This window comes from Bos taurus, chromosome 7, assembly GCF_002263795.3.
Source record: "Bos taurus isolate L1 Dominette 01449 registration number 42190680 breed Hereford chromosome 7, ARS-UCD2.0, whole genome shotgun sequence".
Classification (NCBI taxonomy): Eukaryota; Metazoa; Chordata; class Mammalia; order Artiodactyla; family Bovidae; genus Bos; species Bos taurus.
In genome coordinates, this window is record NC_037334.1 from 8,311,901 (window position 1) to 8,325,676 (window position 13,776).

At 39.8% G+C, this 13,776-nt stretch overlaps 2 protein-coding genes across 2 annotated transcripts; both read right to left on the bottom strand.

The window, feature by feature from the left end:
• Positions 1-655: 655 nt before the first annotated feature.
• On the bottom strand, positions 656-1,630 carry OR7A63B (olfactory receptor family 7 subfamily A member 63B). Its single transcript, XM_024995209.2, has one exon. It carries the CDS (start codon positions 1,622-1,624, stop codon positions 656-658), a length of 969 nt encoding a protein of 322 aa, XP_024850977.1. The 5' UTR covers positions 1,625-1,630.
• Positions 1,631-12,372: 10,742 nt separating this feature from the next.
• On the bottom strand, positions 12,373-13,328 carry OR7A101 (olfactory receptor family 7 subfamily A member 101). The gene has a single exon (XM_002688610.2). The coding sequence runs from the start codon at positions 13,324-13,326 to the stop codon at positions 12,373-12,375; it is 954 nt and encodes a 317-aa protein (XP_002688656.1). The 5' UTR covers positions 13,327-13,328.
• Positions 13,329-13,776: the final 448 nt, after the last annotated feature.

Below are 13,776 nucleotides of genomic sequence, written 5' to 3' on the forward strand. Positions count from 1 at the left end.
CAGAGTAGATTCCACTTAGAGATGTATTTTATTGTCAGATATTTCTAGTGACAGAGTAGACTCAAGGCTATAGTAGACAGAGTAGACTCAAGGCTGTACAGAAAATAAGAGCTTAGTGAGTAGAAAATACCCTTGATCAGTGATAACAACCAGTCTGTTAAATATGGATTATCAAAAAGAGCAATTAATGTAGTGATATGTAAAGAATGACTTTTGCAAAAGTTAGAAATGATGGTCTCAGATTTTCATCCGTTGTAGATTTATAAATAGTTCTGATTGCCAAGAAGTTTTCTTCCCACTTATGGGATGATGCAGCTCATGATTATTTCTTTTAGTCAAACAAAATAAAAAATACTCAATATGACATATTTTATTTTAGAGGAAATAATTAAGAGATCCATGTAGATTCTTGAGATAAATGGGTATTTTCATATATTTCACATCCAAGATTGGAAATGCAACTGTGAGAGTATGAAAATGAAAAAGGGAAAAATCATGCATATCACAGATATGACAAAACACACGAGTGTGTGGTACACATTGTGTGAAGTCAAAATCAAAATAGAAATTCCAAGGAAAATAAAAATGGCAATGTTCTACTTCCACAATATGATCAAAGACTGGCAATGTTTGGCACAGGTTTTGAGCTCTGCTATCATGGGCACTTCTTAAGCCCCAAAACAAAATGACATTTTAGAGCTACCTCTTCAAAGAGTATTTTCAGACCCATCTTTAAGTCTTTATTTCTCAGACTGTAGATGAAGGGGTTCAGCATGGGTGTGACCACGGTGTACATCACCGAGGCTGTTGCACTTGAGTGTAAGCTGTGGGTACCAGCAGAGCTAAGGTACACTCCTAAACCTGTACAATAAAATAAGGAGACAACGGAGAGGTGAGATGCACAGCTGGAAAATGCTTTATACTTGCCCTGAGCTGATGAGATTCCATGTATGGAGGAAAGTACCTTATAATATGAGTAAAGGATACCAGAGAGGGGACCACCAGCCAGTAGGACAGCTGCAAAATATATCAGTATGTTGTTGAGAAAGGGGTCAGAACTAGCAAGTTGTATTATCTGATTGAGTTCACAGAAAAAGTGGGGGATTTCTAAGACTGTACAGAAGGACAGTCTCAACACCATTAAGCTTTCTAACAAGGAATGCAGGATACTGATGATCCATGACACCAGCACCAACAATCCATAGAGCTGGGGGTTCATGATGACTGAGTAGTGCAGGGGATGGCAGATGGCCACAAAGCGGTCATAGGCCATCACAGTCAGCAGTAAAATGTCCAGTACTATAAAGAGTGTGAAAAAATACACCTGGGTGATGCAGCCTTCAAATGCTATGACTTTGCTCTGGGTCTGGATGTTCCACAGCATCTTTGGGATGGTGGTGGAGGTGAAGCAGATGTCTACAAAGGACAGGTTGGAGAGGAAGAAGTACATGGGGGTGTGGAGGTGGGAGTCTGAGCTGACGGCCAGGATGATGAGCAGGTTTCCAAACACAGTGATCAGGTACATGGAGAGAAAAAGTCCAAATATGAGAGATTGAAGTTCTGGTTCCTCTGAAAATCCCAGAAGGTGAAATTCTGAAACCCCCGTTAGGTTCTTTGGTTCCATTTGGTGGTTTGACTACCAGGAAAGGGGAAAACTACGTGACTATTTTCACACAAATGGGCATTCCTCACATGATTGAATTGCTATCTTTTATATTTTCCCATAAAGATATTAATGTCAATATTTTGTTCACAGATTTTGTGTACTTTAGGTAAACTACCCACTTCAGTATTCTTGGGCTTCCCTTGTGGCTCAGCTTGTAAAGAATCTGCCCACAATGCTTGAGACCTGGGTTCAATCCCTGGGTTTGGAAGAACCCCTGGAGAAGGGAAAGGCTACCCACTCCAGTATTCTGGCCTGGAGAATTCCATGGACTGTCTAGTCCATGGTGTCTCAAAGAGTCGGACACGACTGAGCGACTTTCACACTTCACGAGGTAAACTCCTGTGTCATCTCTAATTAGCAGACTTGTCTAAGAGTCAGTGTTTTCCCCAAGATGTCACATATTCAGAGTTTTAGTGAGAAATTCTTTCATGCATCTGAAAAATATAAGTTGAATAGTAACAATGTCCAAAGTACTGTCTATGCAGGGAATGTAGTTTGCTAAAAACAAAAGCTCCTAAGATCCCATTTTGGAGACAGAATATAAGCCAACAAAAATTATATAGCATATCAGATGGTGACAGGTGTTATGTAGAAAAAGGAAGGAGGTATGACGTAGAGAGTCAAAAGGGAGTGTGATTTTTCATGTCTGTTTAGGCAAGACCTGTGAACAAGGTGCTATTAGATCAGAGGCCTCAAGGATGACAGAATTAGGGCCATGAGCATACCTGGGGCAGTGCATCTTGGCAAGGGAGCAGCTAATTTGAAGGTCCTGAAGAAGGTGCTTGTTTAAGATGTCCCAGTCCAAAAAAGAAAGCCAGTCTGGTGAGGGACATGAGCAGGAGGGAGGGGAGAGATGGTGTCAGATGTTGAGGAACAAGGTGTTCTCCCTCCTGCGGCTGAAACATCAAGTCACAAAGGAGTTCTTCATCCATGTTATGTTTCTTCTATATTTTAAGGAATTCACTGTTAGAAAAAGCCATATGAGAGACAATTGAAGGAAAATGCAAAACCAAATACCAAATGAAAAGTTTAGAATCATTGTTGTTCAGTCGCAACTGAGAGGGTAACAAGGCAGGAAGGCTAGGGGTCTCCAAATGGAAGAAATAGGCTGCAAGTGCCAGCCATTTTTTAATCTCTTTTAACCGGCAGGAGGAAACAAACTACAAGTGTGAGACCTTTCCCCCCTTCTCTATACAAAATTAAAAGGCAGTTTCTTTTAAAATTCTGTGTTGCCATGAAAACACCTGATTCCACCTGAACTTAACTTTTTTCAAACCTTGAGCTAACTATGTGCACTGGGACGACCCAGAGGGATGGTATGGGGAGGGAGGAGGGAGGAGGGTTCAGGATGGGGAGCACATGTATACCTGTGATGGATTCATTTTGATATTTGGCAAAACTAATACAATTATGTAAAGTTTAAAAATAAAATAAAATTAAAAAAAATATTCCTTGTTCTGGATCTACTCATTATAGTGAAATGCACTTCTTTGAAAAATATCCTACTTCACTGTACATCCCTCCATAGCTAGTAACCTATATCTGTTAATTACAAAGTAACCTTGTACTTATGCCCCATTTTTACTGAAAGCACTTTGTACCTCTCATTCCCTGTTCTTATTGGGCTTCCATGTCCATCATTTAATGGTCACTGTTGACTCCTGGATTGTTGAGTTCAGTATTCACTTCTATGCATAGTGAAATAATCCATTAATTTCTCAGTCAAAACAACAAGCAACTGCAGTGATCATGACTCTGTGTTTAGTCTACATTGGTGCTTAGGTGAATTCAGGTCAATATTTGTGGCTGTCATTCCATTTGACTGTCTCTTGTAGTATTTACTGGTCTCTTGAACTCACCTGGGTGGAGTTTCTGATAGCAAGATCTCAACATACATGGCCTAACTCATCTTAATAGAGACAGAGACTTTGTCTACAGACTAGATTGTGGAGTCAGGTATTGGTCCCCCAACTAGAGTTCTGACTCTGCAAGCACCAACCAATCTAGTCCAAGGTTGCACAGGCAGAGGGACTGCAGCACAGGAAATATTTATGGCTCCTTATGTCTGCTAGTTAGCATGTTTCCCTTTTGTAACTACTATCTCTAATAATTGATTTCCCTGTGGGAAAGTGGTCTGGACAGAATGGAAACGTTTCCAGTTCATACTCTGTGTCTCGGACACAATGTTGCAAGCCAGATGAATTCAGTATTCAGTGTTTATTACTTCTTTAATAAATTCACCAGTCTTCCAGAGGAATAAGCCTTAAGGTCTCAACACCTCACCCCGTCTCTGAGTTCAAATTTTCTCCAGAGTCTAAGCTTGAGGACTGTCTTGGTTAGATCCCTAATCAAGGCACTGACTTCACTCCTGGTGAGCCACAGCCCTTCACGTCTAGAGAAAATTAGCATTCCCATCTTCAAAATTGGGATAACTTTATTCCTTAATATAAAACTTTGGATTGTGTTGTGCTTGGATTTATGACAGTTTTGGCAAAACAGGAACTTCATACTTACAGCACCAGCTAAGAGCTGCCAGGAAGTCCCTCATTAGAAAATGTTTGTTATAAAAGTTGTATGGATTTTAGTACTATATAGGGACTGCATAACTTAATATTTAAAAAACTCCATTCTATGTAATTAGTTAGTTCGGTCACTTAGTCATGTCTGACTCCTTGTGATCCCATGGACTGCAGCACGCCAGTCTTCCCTGTCCATCACCAGCTCCTAGAGCTTGCTCAAACTCATGTCCATCGAGTCGGTGATGCCATCTAACCATCTCATCCTCTCTTGTCCCCTTCTCCTGCCTTCAGTCTTTCCCAGCATCAGGGTCTTTCCCAATGAATCAGTTCTTTGAATCAGGTGGCCAAAGTATTGGAGTTTCAGCTTCTGCATCAGTCCTTCCAATGAATATAGGACTGATTTCCTTTAGGATGGACTGGTTGGATCTCCTTGCAGTCCAAGGGGCTCTTAAGAGTCTTCTTCAACACCACAGTTCGAAAGCATCAATTCTTTGGTGGTCAGATTTCTTAATAGTCCAAGAATATAAGCCAGCAAAAATTATGTAGCATGACAGCTGGTGGTGGGTGGTATGAAGAAAAAGAAAGGAGGTATGATGTACAGAGTCAAAAGGGAGTGTGATTTTTCATGTATGTTTAGGTAAGACCTATGAACAAGGTGTTATTAGAACAGAGACCTCAAGGATGACATAACTAGGGCCATGAGCATACCTGGGGCAGTGCATCTTGGCAAGTGAGCAGCTAATTTGAAGGTCCTGAAGAAGGTGCTTGTTTAAGATGTCCCAGTCCAGAAAAGGAAGCCAGTCTGGTGAGGGACATGAGTAGGAGGGAGAGTGAGGAGAGATGGTGTCAGAGAATGTTGAGGAACCAGGTGGGCTCCCTCCTGCTGCTGAAACTTCAAGTCACAAAAAAACTTCATATATGTTTTTTACCTTCTGAATTTTGTGAAATTCAATATTAATAAAGCCATATGAGAGACAATTAATGGAAAATCCAAAACCAAATTCTAAAGAAAAGGTTATGATAATTATAACAATATCACTAATTCAATTTTTTATAACAAGACATTGAAAGAGATAATACGACAGCAAGTTGTTATGAGATGGAAGCACTAAGTTAGAATTTCCTCTTAGAAACATATGGAATCCAATATGCATATGGAAAATAAGGGTGATATTTATTCAAATGTAAAGAAGAGAAGTTTTCAAATGGGGCTGAACATGATGCAACTTTTAGAGTAGGTCTAGAACGAAAGGGCCATAAGGAGTAAGAGATGTGGAAAGTAGTTCAAAATATGCAAAAGTGTGATTTATCTGTACCACGTAGGAAGAAGAACATCCCTTTTCTTTTTTGTTTAAGGCAAGGATTTGCAAGTGAAGAATATTTAAGTGATGGCTCAATTCCATCAGTTAAAAAAATTGGAGAGAGCATAAGATGACTGATGCAGGTTTTACCACACAAAATTAAATTCTCAGACATTCTACACAAATAATTGTATACATACATGACATATCTAAGGGCAAACAGCAATCTTGATCATAAAAATCCAATTTCTAGCTTGAAAGCATATATTAAAAAAAAAAAAAAACAAGAACAAAAACTTGCTGAATTTGCTATATGAAAGCAAAGAAGTTGAACAGTCAGGTTTAAAAGGAGGAAGTAATGGGCTGATGATTCTACCGGATCATATCAGTCAATCCTAAAGGAAATCAGTCCTTAATATTCATTGGAAGGACTGATGCTGAAGCTGAAGCTCCAATACTTTGGCCACTTGATGCAAAGAACTGACTCATTGGAAAAGACCCTGATGCTAGGAAAGATTGAAGGCAGGAGGAAAAGGGGATGATAGAGGATAAGATGGTTGGATGGCATCATCGACTAGATGGACGTGAGTATGAGCAAGCTCTGGGAGTTGGTGAAAGACAAGGAAGCCTGGCATGCTGCAGTCCATGGGGTCACAGAATCAGACATGACTGAGTGACTGAATTGAACAGAACAGAACTGAAACAAATGATTCTATGCATATATTTAATCTTATATGTAATGAAATAATTGTAGGTTAAGCTCTTTGGCATACAATTTTGATGTAATAAAATTTTTTTATTTGAATATTAAGAAGGAGGAGACACTGAAATGTATGCCTCATCAAGGGCTGTTGCAGGGAAATGTTTGCCAGCATTCTAGGTCTGGATCTCATTCATCATAGTCAAATATGCTTCTCCTTAGAAAAGCATCCTACATCACTGTACATCCCTCCACCAGCTAATTCCCTATATGTCTACTTTTCCTGCCCATACTCTGTGTCTAGGATACAGAGGATATAGTTTTACATTTTACACCGAATTGTCTTAACCTGAACTTTTGAATGAGAAGTGAATGAATTCATTTCATATGCATAATCAATTCTATCTTTTTAATACAAGGACCCATGAATCACATCAAACAATATACTTCTGAAAAAGTTTGAATTGATATATTCAAAGAAGATATATATATATATATATATATATATATATATATATATATGTATATAATCAAGACAAATTGAAAGGTATTCAACAAATTAAAAGGTATTATTGTTGTTTAGTTGCTAAGTCATTTCTGACACTTTGCAACCCCATGGACTGTAGCCTGTCAGGCTCCTCTGTTCATGGGCTTTCCAAGGCAAGAATACTGGAGTGGGTTACTTCTTTCTTGTAAATTTATTCTCCATTTATATCCATGCTCTTAATGGGACTGTAAATTGGTGCAGCTACTATGGAAAAGAGTAGGGAGACTGCTCAAAAAATTAAGCATAAAATTACCTTATGATCCAGCTATTCCAATTTGATTATTTATCCTAAAAATATGAAATCACAAATTGGAAAAGATATATGTGCCCCTAAGTCCATCACAACATTATTTTTTATAGCCATATATAGAAACAACTTAAGTGCCCATTATTGGATGAATGGATAAAGAAGAAGGCACATATGTATGTAAAATGTAATCCTACTCAGCTATATAATGATGAAATCTTGGAGGAGGAGATTAAGATGGCAGAGTAAGAGGATGTGGACCCCACCTTGCCCACAAACACATAAAAAATAATCTGCACGTGGCATAAATACACAACTATATTTAAAACTGGAGAAGGAAATAGCAACCCATTCCAGTATTCTTGCCTGGAGAATCCCATGGACAGAGGAGCCTGGCAGGCTACAATCTATAGTGTCGCAAAGAGTTGGACACTACTGAGTGACTAACACACACATATTTAAAATAGATAACTAATAAGGACCTACTGTATAGCACAAGGAACTCTATTCATACTCTGTAATCGCTTACATGAGAAAAAAGCTAGAAAGAGTGTATATGCATACATGTATAACAGATTCACTTCTCTGTACCCCTGAAATTAGCACAGTGTTGTAAATCAATTAAGTAAAGTCGCTCAGTCGTGTCCGACTACTTGCGACCCCATGGACTGTAGCTTACCAGGTTCCTCTGTCCATGGGATTTTCCAGGCAATAGTACTGGAGTGGATTGCCATTTCCTTCTCCAGGGGATCTTCCCAGGATCCCTTCTCCAGTGATCGAACCCGGGTCTCCCGCATTGTACACAGACGCTTTACCATCTGAGCCACTAGGGAAGTCTGTAAATCAATTATATCACAGTAAAAAGTTTTTAAAAGTAGATGCATTAAAAAAAATCTGTGATAAAATTCAACATCCATTCATGATAACAATCCTCATCAAAGTGGGTATCAGTTCAGTTCAGTCACTCAGTCATGTCAGACTCTTTGCGACCCCATGAACCGCAGCATGCCAGGCCTCCCTGTCCAATACCAGCTCCTGGAGCTCACTGAAACCCATGTCCATTGAGTCAGTGATGACATCCAGCCATCTCATCCTCTGTCGTCCCCTTCTCCTCCTGCCTTCAATCTTTCCCAGCATCAGGGTCTTTTCAAATGAGTCAGCTCTTCACATCAGGTGGCCAAAGTATTGGAGTTTCAGCTTTAGCATCAGTCCTACCAATGAACACCCAGGACTGATCTCCTTTAGGATGGACTGGTTGGATCTCCTTGCAGTCCAAAGGACTCGCAAGAGTCTTCTCCAACACCAGTTGGAGAAGTTCAACACAGTTCAAAAGCATCAATTCTTCGGTGCTCAGTCTTCTTCACAGACCAACTCTCACATCCATACATGACCACAGGAAAAACCATAGCCTTGACTAGACGAACATTTGTTGGCAAAGTAATGTCTCTGCTTTTGAATATGCTATCTAGGTTGGTCATAACTTCCCTTCCAAGGAGTAAGCGAATTTTAATTTCATGGCTTCAGTCACCATCTGCACTGATTTTGGAGCCCGGAAAAGTAAAGTCAGCCACTGTTTCCCCATCTATTTGCCATGAAGTAATGGGACCAGATGCCATAATCTTCGTTTTCTGAATGTTGAGCTTTAAGCCAACTTTTTCACTGTCCTCTTTCACTTTTATCAAGAGGCTCTTTAGTTCTTCTTCAATTTCTGCCATAAGGGTGGTATCATCTGCATATCTGAAGTGGGTATAGAGGGAACATATCTCAGAAAAATGGCATTTATGACCTAAACACAGCCAAGCTCATATTCTACAGTGAAAAGCTAAGAGTCTTTCCTCTAAATTCAGGAACATGACAAGGATGCCCACTCTCTCTACTTCTAGTATCCACTCCTAATACTTCAAAATACTTATGACATTTCCCACAGAAATGTAATAAATATTCCTAAAATTCAAGGCTTCCCTGGTGACTCAGATGGTGTAGAATTGGCCTGCAATGCAGGAGACCCAGGTTTGATCCCTTGGTCGGGAAGATCCTCTGGAGAAGGAAATGGCAACCCACTTCAGTATTCTTGCCTGGAGAACCCCATGGACAGAGGGGCCTTGGTGGGTTACAGTCCATTGGGTCACAAAGAGTTGGACACAATTGAGGGGCTAAAACACATACATGGCTAAAATTCATACGGAACCACAAAAGAATCTGAATAGTCAAAGCAATTGCAAAACAAAGCCAATCAACCAACCAACCAAAAAAAAAAAAAAAAAAAAAATCCCCATGACAACGAAATTGGGTTTATCATTCTCCTAAACTTCAGGCTGTACTGCAAAGCTACAGTCATCAAAATGGCATGGTACAGTCACATACAATCAACAGAACAGAGAGCTGAGAAATAAACCACACACTTATGGTCAACTAACCTATGACAAAGTAGGTAAGGATATTAAAAAAAAAAAAAAAAAAAGAGTCTTTCAACAAGTGGTCCTGGGAAAATTGGACAGCTACATGTAAAGAATTACATTAAAATGTTTCTCACACCATATACAAAAATAAACACAAATGGATTAAAGACTTAAAGGTAAGACTGGAAACCATAAAAATCATAGAAGAAAGCATAGGTAGAACAGTCTTTGACCTAAATCATAGCAATATTTTTTTGGATCTGTCTTCTCAAGCAAAGGAAATAAAAGAAAAAAATAAACAAATGTGACCTAATTAGACTTGAAAGCTTTTGCAAAGCACAGAAAGCTATTCACCATGAGGAGACAACTTACTGGAGAGCTTACTGATACAACAATCAAAGTAAAAAAATGTGAATTGTAAACATCTGCTATTTCTTATTTCTGGCATTTGCATCAATATTTAAGACATCATTCACGATCATTCTGTTTTTCAGGTTTACTTCAAAAAACTGTATTAAAATGTGATTCCATTGAGGTTACTTTCCAGGAAACCAGGAGAGATTGGAATAAAATAAATTCTTGGGGAGAAAAATTGGTGAGTCTGAATTACAGGCTAGGAAGGAATTAACCTCTCTTGTCAGTTGCCCTTTGATCATAATAATTGAAGAGATTTCTGATCATAATGAGGACTTCTAATGGATGATATTCAAATGTACATTCGTTGTTTTTTTCCTATTATGGCTAACTTTAGGAAAGAGTGAGGTGTTTAATTTAGAGCTATGGAAAAACTTGTGAGTGGGCAGCACTGGAAATTTTCAAGGGGAAACAGGAATATAATTCAGTAAGTTTCCTAGATATGAATGAATTCCTTTCCAAGAGTGTGTCCATGAGTCCAATTTGTTCAGAAGTCCAACATAATTAGCATACCCAATGAACACAATCAGTTACATAGTACTATACTATAATCAGTTTCCCTGGAGAAATGGCAACCCACTCCAGTATTTTTGTCTGGGAAATCCTATGGACAGAAGAGCCTTGTAGGCTACAGTTGATGGAGTCACAAAGCGTCAAACATAACTGAGTGACTAAACCACCACCATCACTATAATAGGTTCATACAACTTTTCACACAAATAACACATGAAAAACAAGTACAAAACATAAAGAAAACCATCTTAAGCTTACTGTATAGTGCCTTGAGAAGTAGTAGTAGAGTACAGTAGCTGGCATATAGGCTTTGGCTTTGAGTGAACAGACAAGAAGAATTATTAACTGGAGGAGGGAGAGGAGATTGGAGATGGTAGAGCTGAAGGATCATTAGCAGTAGGAGATGGAAGCTGAAATTTCACTCATACCTGATGCTGATGGCACAGGTTCTGATTCCTTGCTGGATTCATTTGATCTACCCTTTTGAAAAAAAGTTCCCTCATAGGTCCCAGGCTACTCTGGTAGCTCAGTTGGTAAAGAATCTGCCTGCAATGCAGGAGACCCTGGTTCAATTCCCAGGTCAGGAAGTTCCCCAGGAGAAGGGATAGGTTACCCACTCTAATATTCTCTGCCTTCTCTGGTGGTTCAGATGGTAAAAAAATATACCTGCAATGCAGGAGACCTGAGTTTGATCCCAGCTTGGGAAGAGCCTCTGGAGAAGGGCATGGCAACCCACTTCAGTATTCTTGCTTGGAGAATTCCATGGACAGAGGAGCCTGGTGACTATAGTCCTTGGGGTTGCAAAGAGTTGGACACGGCTAGCACTTGAAAAAACAATCTGCTGATGTCTTGATGTAGCATTTTCTCCCATCAGAGATGACATGGCAGTACTGGATTGCATTCTGAATGGCTGCTGCAACCTTCGTGTACCATTCTACATTCAGGTCCTGCACCTCAAAAACTAATTTGTTCTTGTTGTTCAGTCACTTAGTCGTGTCTGACTCTGTGAGACCCCCTGGAGAGTCCATGGAATCTCCCAGGCCAGGATACTGGAGTAGGTAGCCTTTCCTTTCTCCAGGGCATCTTCCCAACTCAGGGATTGAACCCAGGTCTCCCGCATTGCAGGTGGATTCTTTACCATCTGAGCCACAAGAAAAGCTCAGTTTCTGCTGTATGACAAAGTAAATTAGCTACATGTATACATATATTCCCTCCCTCTTGAACAGGCTTTCCTGTTCATCACCATTTCCCAGAGTTTATTCAGACTCACGTCCATTGAGTCGGTGATGCCATCCAACCATCTCATCCTGTCACCCCTTCTCCTCCTGCCCTCTATCTTTCCTAGCACTGGAGTCTTTTCCAATGAGTTGACTCTTTGCATCAAGTGCCCTCTTAAATAAAGAAAATCCCCTAGCTATTTTCTGTGTTGTGATTCCCTCTGGTTCTTCAGTTACATCTTCTTTCTCTTGTCTTAGTCTTTTCTCTGGTCCTCCAATTCCTTCAATTCCTCTCTCCAGTATCTTAGTTATTTTCATTTTCGTTTCCATCATTTTTACTCGGTGCTTCTTAGCAGTACCAACAACATCACCACTGCTTTTATGCTTGCTTCTGGACATCCTCAGATTGAAATAAAGAGAGTTACTTACCCTATACAGCACTGTACTGTAAAGTACACAAAAGCACAACCACTTGTAGAGGAGGCACACATGTGACAACATATGCAAGACACTTTATATTTTATTTGAGAACAAATTGTTCTTAAGAAACACATCTCTTCATAGGATAATGGGAATTTCCCAATTGTTCAGATCCAAGGTTGAGAATAAATCTGAGAAAGTGGGAAAACCATAAAACAGAAAAACTCTTGTATATGAAAGAGAGTGAGCACACATTTCAATAAAGTGAGTGACATAAACTGTATGGATATGTTGAAATAAAATAAATGAAAATTCCAGGAAATAAATAGAAGGAGCAAGTTCTACTTTCACAGCCAGATCAAAGAATCTGATCAAAGATTTGCAATTTCAAGCACTGGATCTCTGAATCCTTCAATTATGTGCCTTTCTTTATCTCAGGACAAGTGTCCTTTTTATAGCTGCCATTCTGAAGAATGCCTTCAGAGCCCTCTTTATGTCTCTATTCCTTAGACTATAGATGAAAGGATTCAGCATGGGTGTGACCACAGTGTACATCATTGATGCTGTTGCACTTGACTGGGAGCTGTGGGTAGCAGCAGAGCTAACATACACTCCTAGGCTTGTACAGTAAAATAAGAAGACAACTGAGAGGTGAGATACACAGGTGGAAAATGCTTTATACTTCCCCTGAGCAGATGAAATTCTGTGGATGGAAGATGCTATCTTAGTGTAAGAGTAAAAGATTCCAGTGAGGGGACCACCAGCTAGCAGCACAGCTGTGATGTATATCACCAAGTCATTGGGAAAGCTGTCAGAACAGGCAAGTTGGACCATCTGATTGAGTTCACAGAAATAGTGAGGGATTTCCAACTCTTCACAGAAGGACAGTCTCAACACCATTAAGGTCTGTAACAATGAATGCAGGACACTGATGGCCCAGCTAACCAGAACCAAAATTCTACAGACTTTTGGATTCATGATGACCGTATAGTACAGGGGGTGACAGATGGCTGCAAAGCGGTCATAGGCCATTACTGTCAGGAGGAAGTCATCCAACCCTGCAAACAGCATTAAAAAATACACCTGAGTGATGCAGGCTTCATAGGTTATAACTTGGCTTTGGATGTAGATGTTCCATAGCATTTTGGGGATGGTGGTGGAGGTGAAGCAGATGTCTACAAAGGACAAGTTGGTGAGGAAGAAGTACATGGGGGTGTGGAGGTGGGAGTCTGAGCTGATGGCCAAGATGATTAGCATGTTTCCAAACACAGTGATCAGGTACATGGAGAGAAAAAGCCCAAATATGAGGGGTTGTAGTTCTGATTCCTCTGAGAATCCCAGGAGAAGAAATTCTGAAGGTCTTGTTAAATTCCTTTGTCCCATGTTTTGGAGGTGACTACAAAGAGAGGGGAAAATGACATGTTTAACTTGCATCCTCACATTACTGAAATGCTACCACTTATATTTTGTGGTTAAAAATTAATTTCAGCATTTTGTTCTTGGATTTGGCAGAGTATACAGTCTTGAAAAACCAATTCTCCTAAAATCCAGTCATGGAGAAAGAATATAGGAAATAAAAAAGTACAGCGTGTCAGATGGTGACAGAGACTATGAAAAAATGAAAGCAAGTGTAAGGGGAAAGAATAAAGAGGGGGTGCTACTTTTTATAGGTGTTCAGGCAAGGCATGCAGATAGGGTGACTTTGAGCAGAGACCTCAATGAAGAGAGAGCAGGAGCCTTGAATATATCAAGTGTGTGCTTGGCAGGGAGAACAGCCAGTGCAAAGGCCCTGGCTGGTGCTTGTTTAAGATGTTCTAGTTTAAAGGAAGGAAG